This window comes from Oncorhynchus keta, unplaced genomic scaffold (assembly GCF_023373465.1).
Source record: "Oncorhynchus keta strain PuntledgeMale-10-30-2019 unplaced genomic scaffold, Oket_V2 Un_contig_2653_pilon_pilon, whole genome shotgun sequence".
Taxonomy (NCBI): domain Eukaryota; kingdom Metazoa; phylum Chordata; class Actinopteri; order Salmoniformes; family Salmonidae; genus Oncorhynchus; species Oncorhynchus keta.
The window spans coordinates 63,805-82,086 of NW_026285026.1; the positions used below are offsets into that span (position 1 = coordinate 63,805).

At 50.9% G+C, this 18,282-nt stretch overlaps 1 protein-coding gene and 1 long non-coding RNA gene across 3 annotated transcripts in view; both read left to right on the plus strand.

Annotated features, from left to right (window-relative positions):
* Positions 1-3,984: 3,984 nt before the first annotated feature.
* LOC127922643 (uncharacterized) lies at positions 3,985-5,874 on the plus strand. Its single transcript, XR_008111819.1, has 3 exons — positions 3,985-4,027; positions 5,585-5,674; positions 5,737-5,874. It is a non-coding gene; the product is annotated as an uncharacterized LOC127922643 (long non-coding RNA).
* Positions 5,875-12,033: 6,159 nt separating this feature from the next.
* LOC118377372 (trafficking kinesin-binding protein 2-like) overlaps positions 12,034-18,282 on the plus strand; it is a 40,450-nt gene continuing 34,201 nt past the window's right edge. The window contains exon 1 of one of the 2 annotated variants that reach the window (XM_052506508.1): positions 12,034-12,178. In XM_052506508.1, coding sequence (XP_052362468.1) covers positions 12,136-12,178 — 43 coding nt within the window. In that variant the 5' untranslated portion in view covers positions 12,034-12,135. The remainder of the gene's footprint in view (positions 12,179-18,282) is intronic. The other variant, XM_052506506.1, reaches the window with a different exon arrangement.

The window sequence follows — 18,282 nt, forward strand, 5'->3', positions numbered from 1 at the left end:
TTTCATCTATAGGGGGCGATGTGTCGATTCACTGTATTAGTATGGCGCCCCCTATGATCATCACGAGTACTGCACCCACTATTTTTATCATACTATTTTGTTGCATGAATGATGGCAATATTTGTTTCTCTCTTTGGATGCTTAACCCCCCCTCTATTCCCCAGATGACACCAGTAGCAGCAGTAAGCAGTGTGGTGGTGGGGGGTCGATGGGCTCCCAGGGGTCAGAGTCTCTTTACCTGTATGACAGCCAGGACTGGGTGATCTCTCCCATCTGCTCCCCTGAAGAGGAGCCCTGCCCCACCGCCATCTCCCCCATGCTGGCCGAGGAGACCTTCAGATACATGAGTGAGTCACCTCCGTGTGTGTCAGTGTGTGTCAGTGTGTGTCCGTGTGTGTCCGTGTGTGTCCGTGTGTGTCCGTGTGTGTCAGTGTGTGTCAGTGTGTGTCAGTGTGTGTCAGTGTGTGTCAGTGTGTGTCAGTGTGTCAGTGTGTGTGTCAGTGTGTGTCCGTGTGTGTGTCAGTGTGTGTGTCAGTGTGTGTGTCAGTGTGTGTGTCAGTGTGTGTGTCAGTGTGTGTCAGTGTGTGTGTCAGTGTGTGTCTCAGTGTGTGTCAGTGTGTGTGTCAGTGTGTGTGTCAGTGTGTGTGTCAGTGTGTGTGTCAGTGTGTGTGTCAGTGTGTGTCAGTGTGTGTCAGTGTGTGTCAGTGTGTGTCAGTGTGTGTCAGTGTGTGTCAGTGTGTGTCAGTGTGTGTGTCAGTGTGTGTCAGTGTGTGTCAGTGTGTGTCAGTGTGTGTCAGTGTGTGTCAGTGTGTGTCAGTGTGTCTCAGTGTGTCTCAGTGTGTCTCAGTGTGTCTCAGTGTGTGTGTCAGTGTGTGTCAGTGTGTGTCAGTGTGTGTCAGTGTGTGTCAGTGTGTGTCAGTGTGTCTCAGTGTGTCTCAGTGTGTCTCAGTGTGTCTCAGTGTGTCTCAGTGTGTGTCAGTGTGTGTCAGTGTGTGTCAGTGTGTCAGTGTGTCAGTGTGTGTGTCAGTGTGTGTCAGTGTGTGTCTCAGTGTGTGTCAGTGTGTGTGTGTCAGTGTGTGTCAGTGTGTGTGTCAGTGTGTGTCAGTGTGTGTCAGTGTGTGTCAGTGTGTGTCAGTGTGTGTCAGTGTGTGTCAGTGTGTGTCAGTGTGTGTGTCAGTGTGTGTCAGTGTGTGTGTCAGTGTGTGTCAGTGTGTGTCTCAGTGTGTGTCTCAGTGTGTCTCAGTGTGTGTCAGTGTGTCAGTGTGTCTCAGTGTGTCAGTGTGTGTGTCAGTGTGTCTCAGTGTGTCAGTGTGTGTGTCAGTGTGTGTGTCAGTGTGTGTCAGTGTGTGTCAGTGTGTGTCAGTGTGTGTCTCAGTGTGTGTCAGTGTGTCTCAGTGTGTCAGTGTGTGTGTCAGTGTGTGTCAGTGTGTGTCAGTGTGTGTCAGTGTGTGTCAGTGTGTGTCAGTGTGTCTCAGTGTGTCAGTGTGTGTGTCAGTGTGTCTCAGTGTGTCAGTGTGTGTGTCAGTGTGTGTGTCAGTGTGTGTCAGTGTGTGTCAGTGTGTGTCAGTGTGTGTCAGTGTGTGTCAGTGTGTGTGTCAGTGTGTCAGTGTGTGTGTCAGTGTGTGTCAGTGTGTGTCAGTGTGTCTCAGTGTGTCAGTGTGTGTGTCAGTGTGTGTCAGTGTGTCTCAGTGTGTCAGTGTGTGTGTCAGTGTGTGTCAGTGTGTGTCAGTGTGTCTCAGTGTGTCAGTGTGTGTGTCAGTGTGTGTCAGTGTGTGTCAGTGTGTCAGTGTGTGTCAGTGTGTGTCAGTGTGTCTCAGTGTGTCTCAGTGTCAGTGTGTGTCAGTGTGTGTCAGTGTGTCAGTGTGTGTCAGTGTGTCTCAGTGTGTCTCAGTGTGTCAGTGTGTGTCAGTGTGTCTCAGTGTGTCAGTGTGTGTGTCAGTGTGTCTCAGTGTGTCAGTGTGTGTCAGTGTGTCTCAGTGTGTCAGTCAGTGTGTGTCAGTGTGTGTCAGTGTGTGTCAGTGTGTGTCAGTGTGTGTCAGTGTGTGTGTCAGTGTGTGTGTCAGTGTGTGTGTCAGTGTGTGTGTCAGTGTGTGTCAGTGTGTGTCAGTGTGTGTCAGTGTGTGTCAGTGTGTCTCAGTGTGTGTCAGTGTGTGTCAGTGTGTCAGTGTGTCAGTGTGTCAGTGTGTCTCAGTGTCTCAGTGTCTCAGTGTCTCAGTGTGTCAGTGTGTCTCAGTGTGTCAGTGTGTCTCAGTGTGTCAGTGTGTGTCTCAGTGTGTCTGTGTGTGTGTGTGTGTGTGTGTGTGTGTGTGTGTGTGTGTGTGTGTGTGCGTGTGTGTCAGTGTGTGTCAGTGTGTCTCAGTGTGTCTCAGTGTCTCAGTGTGTCAGTGTGTCTCAGTGTGTCAGTGTGTGTGTCAGTGTGTGTGTCAGTGTGTGTCAGTGTGTCAGTGTGTGTCAGTGTGTCAGTGTGTCAGTGTGTGTCAGTGTGTGTCAGTGTGTGTCAGTGTGTGTCAGTGTGTCAGTGTGTGTCAGTGTGTGTCAGTGTGTGTCAGTGTGTGTCAGTGTGTCAGTGTGTGTCAGTGTGTGTCAGTGTGTCAGTGTGTGTCAGTGTGTCAGTGTGTGTCAGTGTGTGTCAGTGTGTGTCAGTGTGTGTCAGTGTGTGTCAGTGTGTGTCAGTGTGTGTCAGTGTGTGTCAGTGTGTGTGTCAGTGTGTGTCAGTGTGTCTGTGTGTCTCAGTGTGTGTGTCTCAGTGTGTGTCAGTGTGTCAGTGTGTCAGTGTGTCAGTGTGTGTCAGTGTGTCAGTGTGTCAGTGTGTGTCAGTGTGTGTCAGTGTGTGTCAGTGTGTCAGTGTGTGTCAGTGTGTGTCAGTGTGTGTCAGTGTGTGTCAGTGTGTGTCAGTGTGTCAGTGTGTCAGTGTGTGTCAGTGTGTCAGTGTGTCAGTGTGTGTCAGTGTGTGTCAGTGTGTGTCAGTGTGTGTCAGTGTGTCAGTGTGTGTCAGTGTGTCAGTGTGTGTCAGTGTGTGGTTGTTAAGGCTGGGAGGTATACGTACACCAGGTTATTTGGAAATACCCACAGGATGGTTTCATATTCCGTCAATACCGTTGAAACTATTTATTTGAAGTTTTTCAATTCATTTTAATGTTGTAGCAAATGTACGTAAATACCTGCAGTCAACTGGTGCAATACGTTAGGAGATACAGAACATTCCGTTCTTCATTTCACCTGTCACGTTATTTAAGAAGCTTACCGTAGTTCCCCAGAACAGCAGCCAGTTGTAAAGAGCACAACGGGACAAAGCTGGTGAGTCCATAGTGTTGTGCGATGCTCATGAGGTGATGAAGTTAGTTGTGTGCAATTCACTACTAAATGTTTGCCATCAGATATCTTGTAACTGTCTAAGATGTGCTTTACTCTCCAGCTGGGTATTTGGTTACTTGTTAGTTAGCTGAGTAAGTGTCTGACTTAATAAGGAGACGGGGTGTTGGCTTTTTCTTTCTCCCCTCTGCTCCATGTACACAGGCTGCTCTCCCCTCTGCTCCATGTACACAGGCTGCTCTCCCCCTCTGCTCCATGTACACAGGCTGCTCTCCCCTCTGCTCCATGTACACAGGCTGCTCTCCCCTCTGCTCCATGTACACAGGCTGCTCTCCCCTCTGCTCCATGTACACAGGCTGCTCTCCCCTCTGCTCCATGTACACAGGCTGCTCTCCCTCTGCTCCATGTACACAGGCTGCTCTCCCCTCTGCTCCATGTACACAGGCTGCTCTCCCCTCTGCTCCATGTACACAGGCTGCTCTCCCCTCTGCTCCATGTACACAGGCTGCTCTCCCCTCTGCTCCATGTACACAGGCTGCTCTCCCCTCTGCTCCATGTACACAGGCTGCTCTCCCCTCTGCTCCATGTACACAGGCTGCTCTCCCCTCTGCTCCATGTACACAGGCTGCTCTCCCCTCTGCTCCATGTGACAGGACACAGGCTGCTCTCTGATGGTGTTGATGGTGGGACTGACAGGACAGTGATGGTGTTGATGGTGGGACTGACAGGGCAGTGATGGTGTTGATGGTGGGACTGACAGGACAGTGAGTGATGATGGGACTGACAGGGCAGTGATGGTGTTGATGGTGGGACTGACAGGGCAGTGAGTGATGGTGGCAGTGATGGTGGGGGACTGACAGGGCAGTGATGGTGTTGATGGTGGGACTGACAGGGCAGTGATGGTGTTGATGGGGGACTGACAGGGCAGTGATGGTGATGATGGGGGACTGACAGGGCAGTGATGGTGGTGATGGGGGACTGACAGGGCAGTGATGGTGTTGATGGTGGGACTGACAGGGCAGTGATGGTGTTGATGGTGGGACTGACAGGGCAGTGATGGTCATGGTGTTGATGGGGACTGACAGGGCAGTGATGGTGGTGATGGTGGGACTGACAGGGCAGTGATGGTGATGATGGGGGACTGACAGGGCAGTGATGGTGGTGATGGGGGACTGACAGGGCAGTGATGGTGTTGATGGTGGGACTGACAGGGCAGTGATGGTGGTGATGGTGGGACTGACAGGGCAGTGATGGTGTTGATGGTGGGACTGACAGGGCAGTGATGGTGTTGATGGTGGGACTGACAGGGCAGTGATGGTGTTGATGGTGGGACTGACAGGGCAGTGATGGTGTTGATGGTGGGACTGACAGGGCAGTGATGGTGTTGATGGTGGGACTGACAGGGCAGTGATGGTGTTGATGGTGGGACTGACAGGGCAGTGATGGTGTTGATGGTGGGACTGACAGGGCAGTGATGTGTGTTGATGGGGGGACTGACAGGGCAGTGATGGTGTTGATGGTGGGACTGACAGGGCAGTGATGGTGTTGATGGTGTTGATGGTGGACTGACAGGTGCAGTGATGGTGTGACAGGGCAGTGATGGGACTGACAGGGCAGTGATGGTGTTGATGGTGGGACTGACAGGGCAGTGATGGTGTTGATGGTGGGACTGACAGGGCAGTGATGGTGTTGATGGTGGGACTGACAGGGCAGTGATGGTGATGGTGTGATGGTGATGGACTGACAGGGCAGTGATGGTGTTGATGGAGGGACTGACAGGACAGTGATGGTGTTGATGGTGGGACTGACAGGGCAGTGATGGTGATGGTGGGACTGACAGGGCAGTGATGGTGTTGATGGTGGGACTGACAGGGCAGTGATGGTGTTGATGGTGGGACTGACAGGGCAGTGATGGTGTTGATGGTGGGACTGACAGTGGTGTGATGGTGATGGTGGGACTGACAGGGCAGTGATGGTGTTGATGGTGGGACTGACAGGGCAGTGATGGTGTTGATGGTGGGACTGACAGGGCAGTGATGGTGTGATGCAGTGTTGATGGGGGACTGACAGGGCAGTGATGGTGGGACTGACAGGGATGGTGATGGGCATGATGGGGGACTGACAGGGCAGTGATGGTGTTGATGGAGGGACTGACAGGACAGTGATGGTGTTGATGGTGGGACTGACAGTGACAGTTGATGGTGGGACTGACAGGACAGTGATGGTGGGACTGACAGGACAGACTGACAGGGCAGTGATGGTGTTGATGGAGGGACTGACAGGACAGTGATGGTGTTGATGGGACTGACAGGGCAGTGATGGTGTTGATGGAGGGACTGACAGGACAGTGATGGTGTTGATGGTGGGACTGACAGTGATGGTGTTGATGGTGGGACTGACAGGGCAGTGATGGTGTTGATGGAGGGACTGACAGGACAGTGATGGTGTTGATGGTGGGACTGACAGGACAGTGATGGTGTTGATGGTGGGACTGACAGGGCAGTGATGGTGTTGATGGTGGGACTGACAGGGCAGTGATGGTGGGACTGACAGGGCAGTGATGGTGGTGGGACTGACAGGGCAGTGATGGTGTTGATGGTGGGACTGACAGGACAGTGATGGTGTTGATGGTGGGACTGACAGGGCAGTGATGGTGTTGATGGTGGGACTGACAGGGCAGTGATGGTGTTGATGGTGGGACTGACAGGGCAGTGATGGTGTTGATGGTGGGACTGACAGGGCAGTGATGGTGTTGATGGTGGGACTGACAGGACAGTGATGGTGTTGACTGACAGGACAGTGATGGTGTTGATGGTGGGACTGACAGGGCAGTGATGGTGTTGATGGTGGGACTGACAGGGCAGTGATGGTGTTGATGGTGGGACTGACAGGACAGTGACATGGTGGGACTGACAGGGCAGTGATGGTGTTGATGGTGGGACTGACAGGGCAGTGATGGTGTTGATGGTGGGACTGAGGGCAGTGATGGTGTTGATGGTGGGACTGACAGGGCAGTGATGGTGTTGATGGTGGGACTGACAGGGCAGTGATGGTGTTGATGGTGGGACTGACAGGGCAGTGATGGTGTTGATGGTGGGACTGACAGGGCAGTGAGTTGATGGTGGGACTGACAGGGCAGTGATGGATGGGACTGACAGGGCAGTGATGGTGTTGATGGTGGGACTGACAGGGCAGTGATGGTGTTGATGGTGGGACTTGATGGTGGGACTGACAGGGCAGTGATGGTGTTGATGGTGGGACTGACAGGGCAGTGATGGTGTTGATGGTGGGACTGACAGGGCAGTGATGGTGTTGATGGTGGGACTGACAGGGCAGTGATGGTGTTGATGGTGGGACTGACAGGGCAGTGATGGTGTTGATGGTGGGACTGACAGGGCAGTGATGGTGTTGATGGTGGGACTGACAGGGCAGTGATGGTGGGACTGACAGGGCAGTGATGGTGGGATGGTGGGACAGGGCAGTGATGGTGTTGATGGGGGACTGACAGGGCAGTGATGGTGTTGATGGTGGGACTGACAGGGGGCAGTGATGGTGTTGATGGTGGGACTGACAGGTGATGGTGATGATGGGGGACTGACAGGGCAGTGATGTTGATGGGGACTGACAGGGCAGTGATGGTGTTGTGGGACTGACAGGGCAGTGATGGTGTTGATGGTGGGACTGACAGGGCAGTGATGATGGTGGGACTGACAGGGCAGTGATGGTGTTGATGGGGGACTGACAGGGCAGTGATGGTGTTGATGGTGGGACTGACAGGGCAGTGATGGTGTTGTTGATGGTGGGACTGACAGGGCAGTGATGGTGTTGATGGTGGACTGACAGGGCAGTGATGGTGTTGATGGTGGGACTGACAGGGCAGTGATGTGTTGATGGTGGGACTGACAGGGCAGTGATGGTGTTGATGGTGGGACTGACAGGGCAGTGATGGTGTTGATGGTGGGACTGACAGGGCAGTGATGGTGTTGATGGTGGGACTGACAGGGCAGTGATGGTGTTGATGGTGGGACTGACAGGGCAGTGAGTGATGGTGGGACTGACAGGGCAGTGATGGTGTTGATGGTGGGACTGACAGGGCAGTGATGGTGTTGATGGTGGGACTGACAGGCAGTGATGGTGATGGTGGGACTGACAGGGCAGTGATGGTGTTGATGGTGGGACTGACAGGGCAGTGATGGTGTTGATGGTGGGACTGACAGGGCAGTGATGGTGTGATGGTGGGACTGACAGGGCAGTGATGGTGTCAGTGATGGACTGACAGGGGACTGACAGGACAGTGATGGTGGTTGATGGTGGGACTGACAGGACAGTGATGGTGTTGTGATGGTGGGACTGACAGGGCAGTGATGGTGTTGATGGTGGGACTGACAGGGCAGTGATGGTGTTGATGGTGGGACTGACAGGGCAGTGATGGTGTTGATGGTGGATGGTGTGATGGTGGGACTGACAGGACAGTGATGGTGTTGATGGTGGGACTGACAGGACAGTGATGGTGTTGATGGTGGGACTGACAGGGCAGTGATGGTGTTGATGGTGGGACTGACAGGGCAGTGATGGTGTTGATGGTGGGACTGACAGGGCAGTGATGGTGTTGATGGTGGGACTGACAGGGCAGTGATGGTGTTGTGGTGGGACTGACAGGGCAGTGATGGTGATGGTGGGACTGACAGGGCAGTGATGGATGGGGACTGACAGGGCAGTGATGGTGTTGATGGGGGACTGACAGGGCAGTGATGGGTGATGGTGGGACTGTGATGGTGGGACTGACAGGGCAGTGATGGTGTTGATGGTGGGACTGACAGGACAGGGTGTGATGGTGGGACTGACAGGGCAGTGATGGTGTTGATGGACTGACAGGACAGTGATGGTGTGATGGTGGGACTGACAGGGCAGTGATGGTGGGACTGACAGGGCAGTGATGGTGTTGATGGTGGGACTGACAGGGCAGTGATGGTGGGTGACAGTGATGGTGTTGATGGTGGGACTGACAGGGCAGTGATGGTGTTGATGGTGGGACTGACAGGGCAGTGATGGTGTTGATGGTGGGACTGACAGACAGTGATGGTGTTGATGGTGGGACTGACAGGGCAGTGATGGTGTTGATGGTGGACTGACAGGGCAGTGATGGTGTGTGTTGATGGTGGGACTGACAGGGCAGTGATGGTGTTGATGGTGGGACTGACAGGGCAGTGATGGTGTTGATGGTGGGACTGACAGGGCAGTGATGGTGTTGATGGTGGGACTGACAGGGCAGTGATGGTGTGTGAGTGGTGGGACTGACAGGGCAGTGATGGTGTGGACTGACAGGGCAGTGATGGTGTTGATGGTGGGACTGACAGGGCAGTGATGGTGTGATGGTGGGACTGACAGGGTTGATGGTGTTGATGGTGGGACTGACAGGGCAGTGATGGTGGGACTTGATGGTGGGACTGACAGGGCAGTGATGGTGTTGATGGTGGGACTGACAGGGCAGTGATGGTGTTGATGGTGGGACTGACAGGGCAGTGATGGTGTTGATGGTGGGACTGACAGGACAGTGAGTGATGTGATGATGGTGGGACTGACAGGGCAGTGATGGTGTGATGGTGGGACTTGATGGTGGATGGGACTGACAGGGCAGTGATGGTGTTGATGGTGGGACTGACAGGGCAGTGATGGTGTGATGGTGGGACTGACAGGGCAGTGATGGATGGGGACTGACAGGGCAGTGATGATGGTGGGTTGATGGTGGGACTGACAGGGCAGTGATGGTGTTGATGGTGGGACTGAGGGCAGGATGGTGGGTGAGGGCAGTGATGGTGTTGATGGGGGACTGACAGTGATGGTGTTGATGGTGGGACTGACAGGGCAGTGAGTTGATGGTGGGACTGACAGGGCAGTGATGGTGTTGATGGTGGGACTGACAGGGCAGTGATGGTGTTGATGGACTGGGACAGTGATGGTGTTGATGGTGGGACTGACAGGACAGTGATGGTGTTGATGGTGGGACTGACAGGGCAGTGATGGTGTTGATGGTGGGACTGACAGGGCAGTGATGGTGTTGATGGTGGGACTGACAGGGCAGTGATGGTGTTGATGGTGGGACAGTGATGGTGGATGGTGGGACTGACAGGGCAGTGATGGTGTTGATGGTGGGACTGACAGGTGATGGTGTGGTGTTGATGGTGGACTGACAGGACAGTGATGGTGTTGATGGTGGGACTGACAGGGCAGTGATGGTGTTGATGGTGGGACTGAGGGCAGTGATGGTGTTGATGGTGGGGACAGGGCAGTGATGGTGTTGATGGTGGGACTGACAGGGCAGTGATGGTGTTGATGGTGGGACTGACAGGGCAGTGATGGTGTTGATGGTGGGACTGACAGGGCAGTGATGGTGTTGATGGTGGACTGACACTGGGCAGTGATGGTGTTGATGGTGGGACTGACAGGGACAGTGAGATGGACAGTGATGGTGTTGATGGTGGGACTGACAGGGCAGTGATGGTGTTGATGGTGGGACTGACAGTGATGGTGTTGAGGGACAGGGCAGTGATGGTGTTGATGGTGGGACTGACAGGGCAGTGATGGTGTTGGGATGACAGGGCAGTGAGTGATGGTGGGACTGACAGGGCAGTGATGGTGTTGATGGTGGGACTGACAGGGCAGTGAGTGATGGTGTGTTGATGGTGGGACTGACAGGACTGACAGGGCAGTGATGGTGGGACTGACAGGGCAGTGATGGTGGGACTGACAGGGCAGTGATGGTGTTGATGGTGGGACTGACAGGGCAGTGATGGTGTTGTGGGACTGTGATGGTGTTGATGGTGGGACTGACAGGGCAGTGATGGTGTTGATGGTGGGACTGACAGGGCAGTGATGGTGTTGATGGTGGGACTGACAGGGCAGTGAGTGATGGTGGGACTGACAGGGCAGTGAGTGATGGTGGGACTGACAGGGCAGTGAGTGATGGTGGGACTGACAGGGCAGTGAGTGATGATGGGACTGACAGGGCAGTGAGTGATGGTGGGACTGACAGGGCAGTGAGTGATGGTGGGACTGACAGGGCAGTGAGTGATGGTGGGACTGACAGGACTGCAGGGCAGAGTGTTGATGGGACTGACAGGACAGTGATGATGGGACTGACAGGGCAGTGATGGTGTTGATGGTGGGACTGACAGGGCAGTGATGGTGTTGATGGTGGGACTGACAGGGCAGTGAGTGATGGTGGGACTGACAGGGCAGTGAGTGATGGTGGGACTGACAGGGCAGTGAGTGTTGATGGGACTGACAGGGCAGTGAGTGATGGTGGGACTGACAGGGCATGGTGAGTGATGGTGGGACTGACAGGGCAGTGAGTGTTGAGTGAGTGTTGATGGGACTGACAGGGCAGTGATGGTGTTGATGGTGGGACTGACAGGGCAGTGATGGTGTTGATGGGGACTGACAGGGCAGTGATGGTGTTGATGATGGGACTGACAGGGCAGTGATGGTGTTGATGGTGGGACTGACAGGGCAGTGATGGTGTGATGGGACTGACAGGCCAGTGATGGTGTTGATGGTGGGACTGACAGGGCCGTGATGGTGGGACTGACAGGGCAGTGATGGTGGGACTGACAGGGCAGTGATGGTGTTGATGGTGGGACTGACAGGGCAGTGATGGTGTTGATGGTGGGACTGACAGGGCAGTGATGGTGTTGATGGTGGGACTGACAGGGCAGTGAGTGATGGTGGGACTGACAGGGCAGTGTTATGTGGTGATCTGGTGGGACTGACAGGGCAGTGAGTGATGGTGGGACTGACAGGGCAGTGAGTGATGGTGGGACTGACAGGGCAGTGAGTGTTGATGGGACTGACAGGGCAGTGAGTGATGGTGGGACTGACAGGGCAGTGAGTGATGGTGGGACTGACAGGGCAGTGAGTGATGGTGGGACTGACAGGGCAGTGAGTGTTGATGGGACTGACAGGGCAGTGAGTGATGGTGGGACTGACAGGGCAGTGAGTGATGGTGGGACTGACAGGGCAGTGAGTGATGGTGGGACTGACAGGGCAGTGAGTGATGATGGGACTGACAGGGCAGTGAGTGATGATGGGACTGACAGGGCAGTGAGTGATGATGGGACTGACAGGGCAGTGAGTGATGGTGGGACTGACAGGGCAGTGAGTGATGATGGGACTGACAGGGCAGTGATGGTGTTGATGGGACTGACAGGGCAGTGAGTGATGATGGGACTGACAGGGCAGTGAGTGATGATGGGACTGACAGGGCAGTGAGTGATGATGGGACTGACAGGGCAGTGTTATGTGGTGATCTGGTGGGACTGACAGGGCCGTCATGGTGTAGAGAGGGTACAGTTCTAATAAGAGCTCTGTATCTGCTTCAGTGTCTCTGTCAAACAACACACACTGGACAGGCCCTGTCCCTCTGAGCCAATGGTGCTATTGGTCTCTCTCTTCTCTCGCTCGCTCGCTCTCTGTTGCTCGTTCTGATTGGCTATGCCCTAGATGAGATCAGGGAAGAAGTGTGTGTGTGTGTGTGTGTGTGCTTGGGTGAACGTGCTCATATGAACAGCTGTGTGTTTAACTCAGTGTAATAGTCGGGTGAATGTTTCTCCACATCCCCTTTTTCTTGGTGTTTCTTCCATATGAGCGGCACAGAGGTGTGTGTGTGTGTGTGCGCGTGCGCGTGTGGCCTAAGCGGCTGTCCCTGGCAAGGACAGAGGAATCCACTGGTCTGGTCTTCTAAGTGCAGCTGAGTGTCGAGCCAGGATCCGGCAGCGTCACGGGAGACAGACGGAGAGGGGGAGGAGAGTAAAGGGTGAAACGGCCATGCTGGTCTTTAACATTCTCAATGAGAATGTTGCTGTGGAAGGTGAGCCTTGAAGAAGTGATTTAGATGGTGGGCGTGCGTGTCGCTGGGCGTGCGTGTCGCTGGGCGTGCGTGTCGCTGGGCGTGCGTGTCGCTGGGCGTGTGAGTGCAGAACATGTTGATGTCTCCTAGGTCATAGAGCTGCAGGGTTCAGTTAGTCTGTGTGCGTGCATGTTAGTAAAATTTTGCAGCAGAGTCTCTGTGTGTGGATGCACTCATAACTTTGCAGCAGAGTCTCTCTGTGTGTGGATGCACTCATAACTTTGCAGCAGAGTCTCTGTGTGTGGATGCACTCATAACTTTGCAGCAGAGTCTCTCTGTGTGTGGATGCACTCATAACTTTGCAGCAGAGTCTCTCTGTGTGTGGATGCACTCATAACTTTGCAGCAGAGTCTCTGTGTGTGGATGCACTCATAACTTTGCAGCAGAGTCTCTATGTGTGTGTGGATGCACTCATAACTTTGCAGCAGAGTCTCTATGTGTGTGTGGATGCACTCATACCTTTGCAGCAGAGTCTCTGTGTGTGGATGCACTCATAACTTTGCAGCAGAGTCTCTGTGTGTGGATGCACTCATAACTTTGCAGCAGAGTCTCTATGTGTGTGTGGATGCACTCATAACTTTGCAGCAGAGTCTCTGTGTGTGGATGCACTCATAACTTTGCAGCAGAGTCTCTATGTGTGTGTGGATGCACTCATAACTTTGCAGCAGAGTCTCTGTGTGTGGATGCACTCATACCTTTGCAGCAGAGTCTCTGTGTGTGGATGCACTCATAACTTTGCAGCAGAGTCTCTGTGTGTGGATGCACTCATAACTTTGCAGCAGAGTCTCTGTGTGTGGATGCACTCATAACTTTGCAGCAGAGTCTCTGTGTGTGGATGCACTCATAACTTTGCAGCAGAGTCTCTATGTGTGTGGATACACTCATAACTTTGCAGCAGAGTCTCTGTGTCTGTGGATGCACTCATAACTTTGCAGCAGAGAGCTCTATGTGTGTGGATACACTCATAACTTTGCAGCAGAGTCTCTATGTGTGTGGATGCACTCATAACTTTGCAGCAGAGTCTCTATGTGTGTGTGGATGCACTCATAACTTTGCAGCAGAGTCTCTGTGTGTGTGGATGCACTCATAACTTTGCAGCAGAGTGTGTGTGTGGATGCACTCATAACTTTGCAGCAGTCTATGTGTGTGTGGATGCACTCATAACTTTGCAGCAGAGTCTCTCTGTGTGTGGATGCACTCATACCTTTGCAGCAGAGTCTCTGTGTGTGGATGCACTCATAACTTTGCAGCAGAGTCTCTCTGTGTGTGGATGCACTCATACCTTTGCAGCAGAGTCTCTGTGTGTGGATGCACTCATAACTTTGCAGCAGAGTCTCTGTGTGTGGATGCACTCATAACTTTGCAGCAGAGTCTCTGTGTGTGTGGATGCACTCATAACTTTGCAGCAGAGTCTCTATGTGTGTGTGGATGCACTCATAACTTTGCAGCAGAGTCTCTATGTGTGTGTGGATGCACTCATAACTTTGCAGCAGAGTCTCTATGTGTGTGGATGCACTCATAACTTTGCAGCAGAGTCTCTGTGTGTGGATGCACTCATAACTTTGCAGCAGAGTCTCTATGTGTGTGTGGATGCACTCATACCTTTGCAGCAGAGTCTCTGTGTGTGGATGCACTCATAACTTTGCAGCAGAGTCTCTCTGTGTGTGGATGCACTCATAACTTTGCAGCAGAGTCTCTCTGTGTGTGGATGCACTCATACCTTTGCAGCAGAGTCTCTGTGTGTGGATGCACTCATAACTTTGCAGCAGAGTCTCTCTGTGTGTGGATGCACTCATAACTTTGCAGCAGAGTCTCTCTGTGTGTGGATGCACTCATACCTTTGCAGCAGTCTCTGTGTGTGTGGATGCACTCATACCTTTGCAGCAGAGTGTGTGAGTCGTAGCAGGCAGGAAATAATGTGTCCATGTAACTGTTTACATTGAAACGTGTGGTATGTGGTTACAAGTAGACAGTCTTGCGGTTAACAGTACATCACTACTCATTCTGGAACCCAGGCTGATCTGCTCCATACTGCAGTGATGTCATCTTCAGGTGCCAGTCAGTCTGGCAGTAGCAGAGAGCTGGCACAGTACTCTCTCTGGTTGTCATGTAATACACTCAGATCACATATCACCTTTGTCTTTGAATAATCAGTGAAGGGCATTGAACAACAGCAACGCTGTTATTGCGGATGTTATGGACTCTGAAAGAAGAGGAGTTGTGTGTGTGTGTGTGTGTGTGTGTGCGTTGACGATGCGTGTGTGTGTGCGTTGACGATGCGTGTGTGCGTGCTTGGGTGTGTTGATGGTGCGTGAGTGTGTGTTGGCATTGGCATGTACTATATGTATACAATGCATCCTACTGGGACAGTAAAGGGGTACAGTAAGATTTAGGGGGTCAGACAGTTTCTCTTGGCACAGCCAACAAAGTGTACTGCCTGGAGGGTTGTTCAGTGGGGCGTTAAGCTCCTGTTCAGATAAGGGACAGTGGGACACTTGCTCCACTTCTCTCTGAGGGTAAATGAAGACCGCCATGCAGTCATCAAATCACATGTATTTATAAAGCCCTTCGTACATCAGCTGATATCTCAACGTGCTGTACAGAAACCAAATCAAATGTATTTATAAAGCCCTTCGTACATCAGCTGATATATCAACGTGCTGTACAGAATGCGTGTGTGCGTGCTTGGGTTGTTGATGGTGCGTGAGTGTGTGTTGGCATTGGCATGTACTATATGTATACAATGCATCCTGCTGGGACAGTAAAGGGGTACCAAATCACATGTATTTATAAAGCCCTTCGTACATCAGCTGATATCTCAACGTGCTGTACAGAAACCAAATCAAATGTATTTATAAAGCCCTCCGTACATCAGCTGATATCTCAACGTGCTGTACAGAAACCAAATCAAATGTATTTATAAAGCCCTCCGTACATCAGCTGATATCTCAACGTGCTGTACAGAAACCAAATCAAATGTATTTATAAAGCCCTCCGTACATCAGCTGATATCTCAACGTGCTGTACAGAAACCAAATCAAATGTATTTATAAAGCCCTTCGTACATCAGCTGATATCTCAACGTGCTGTACAGAGACCCAGCCTAAAACCCCAAACAGCAAGCGATGCAGGTGTAGAAGCACGGGGGCTAGGAAAAACACCCTAGAAAGGCCAAAACCTAGGAAGAAACCTAGAGAAACCAGGCTATGAGGGGTGGCCAGTCCTCTTCTGGCTGTGCCGGGTGGAGATTATAACAGAACGTGGCCAAGATGTTCAAATGTTCATAAATGACCAGCATGGTCAAATAATAATAATCACAGTAGTTGTCGAGGGTGCAACAAGTCAGCACCTCAGGTGTAAATGTCAGTTGGCTTTTCATAGCCGATCATTAAGAGTAGCTCTACCGCTCCTGCTGTCTCTAGAGAGTTGAAAACAGCAGCTATTAGACTCCGGGGCAGCCAGACAGAGATGGCATGTCATATTTTAATGAGTCTCAATCCGGCGCCCCTTATCCCCACTGAATGGTACCCTCCAGAGAGGAAGGGGGTGTGGATTGGAATGGAGTGAAGGCATGTGTATAGAGAGATAAGGGAGTGTTAGGATGGGAGGGATGAGGATCTAATGTCAAGATTTAACAACTGTGTAAAACAGTTATGCCTAAAATGTGATGGATTCATTTATAGAGGAAGACTTAAGTTGATAGTTAGACTTTCTTTACGTATTCTGTGTCTAGCATCACCTGGATGTTCCTAACTATCAGTCTTGATTGTTTTGATATAGACTAGGCCTAGTTAGCTTTTACAAGGCAGCATGGTCAAGTGAAATTACGTCAGTTGGCATCCATCCAACGTCTTCTGGCATCCATCCAACGTCTTCTGTCACTTAGAAACCCAGCGACTAGAACTGGCCGTGTTCGGACTCTGGCTTGCCTACTACTTACTTAAACTGCATATGGTGTATTAATCATACTACTTACTATTTAGCATGTACTGTTCAGTAAGCAGTATGTGGTAAATCCACAGCCCGAACCCGCTGGTTCCCAGAGTAGCTAGCCCGCTACAAGATCATTACCGGACTCCATCTTAATCAACCATCTCCCTGATCATCTCCTCTGATCAAGCCATCCACTGTCCCTCTCAGACTTGGCCTCTATTGGTTGACCTAGCCAACCAGCTAGGCTACTCATGAGATTGTTTGTTTGATTATGAAAAGCGCAATAAAAATGTCAGCACTTATTATTATACCAAATATGGTTTATTTAGTTTAGTAAAGCAGAACGCTCTGGCGAAGTGATACCTGCTCACTGCTCTTGCTAGTTTCTCTCAACTTATTGTTACCATGCACCTGCAACAAGAGAGCTCCGATGTGCAAGTGCACTTTTGAATGTTGTAAGTAAACATTTACCGGTCTAGCTAGCTAGACCTATTCAGACTGTAACCGTTTAGGTAGGAACTAATGCATAGCATGCACTTTACAAGCAGTTTAACACAGATAAACCGACGTGACAAATCAGGAGACAGACCAGCACTGCTGTGGAAAAGTGTAGGCTACCGTGTTACTAAGGTTCACTATAGCTAGTGACAATGATTAGTGAGGTGGCAAGAGAGCGAACTACGGCCTCGTGACTTACTTTTTTTGCGGCATTTCTCCTGCGGTGTTCACTGAATGAAATGCCTGGTATTGTCATCAGACCCTGTAACAAGTCCTGATTTTTACAACTAATAGCTAGCTAGAGTAATGATATGACATTGTTGCAAGTAACCCCGATGCCAACGTTACTGTTGAACAGTTATAACTTCTAGTGCTACTGAATCACGTAAGTAGCGACATGAAGTGCGGTGAAGTGCGGTGGCATGCTGCAGGTATGTTGTAACGGTACATCAAAATGGTGTTGGAGGAATTGAATTCCTCTGTTTTAATTCCCAATTCAAATTAAACACTCTGTCAATTCATAAGAATTTGTAAGACCCTTATTTTATAGGAATGGACAGAGCCCGGTCTTAAAAGTCAAGTAACAGCCTTTATTCAAGAGAGTACTGCCACAATACAGGTTACCACAGGTTATAAACTGAAAATGACGTCATTAGTTCTAACACTACCCCGTGCCATCTCCGTTCCAGTACCAAGGCTCAAGCCTTCCCACATCCGTCTCCCTACCAATTTAATATAATTTACGAGTCAAGCTTTTCTTGTGTAGATAAGCATTCTAGCCAGTCTGATTCATTTGTACCAAGGAACAGACCGTCATTGTTACTAAACTCTTGACCACATTCACACACATTATTTTCAGTACTGGGATCAGATAAGAAAATTCATACATATACAGTAACATTTAGTATTCTGATTAGTACATATACAGTAACATATTATTCTGATTAGTACATCCTGATTGAAATGTATACCTAATTAGTCAGTACAGATAAAAATTCCCTTAACAAATGATGATGATCATTTTAAGGAGAACAAAAACTACTTCCATTTGGACTCCACTGCAGAAGCTGAGCTATTCGCCATCTTCTAGGTTGTTTTGTTGTTTACTTGAAGAGATTTAAATATACAAACTAAGGCATCGGGCTGCGAAATTCCTGTAAAGTGTGCAGCGAATTCTACCAGATGAAAAGCCGAAATCACTATAACATTCTGGCATAAAGCATACTTTATTTGATCAAATTCGCATACTATAAAACGGAATATTTTCACATACTGAGAACGCATCATGCGCGATTGAGTTGTTTCCTGCTATTCGTTGATTAAGGTAGCGCATACCATGTCTAATTGATCAGCTGTTGTCGTAGTCTAAATGAGTATGACTTCCGGGCATTTCAAGTATACTAGATTTCCGAAATCTCACACTATTAAACTATTTTCTCGCATACTCAAACGGCCCACAATTTAGGACGGAAGTATGGATATTTGGACACGGCTACTGATTCCCCTCCCTGTGATATTTAATCACACCCACCCCATTTAATCACCCCAATCACCCCAAGTTTGCTGTGTTTTATTCACAGCATATTAATCATAAGCCTAATTCATGACGTGCACTCGTTCACTCCTCAAGGATC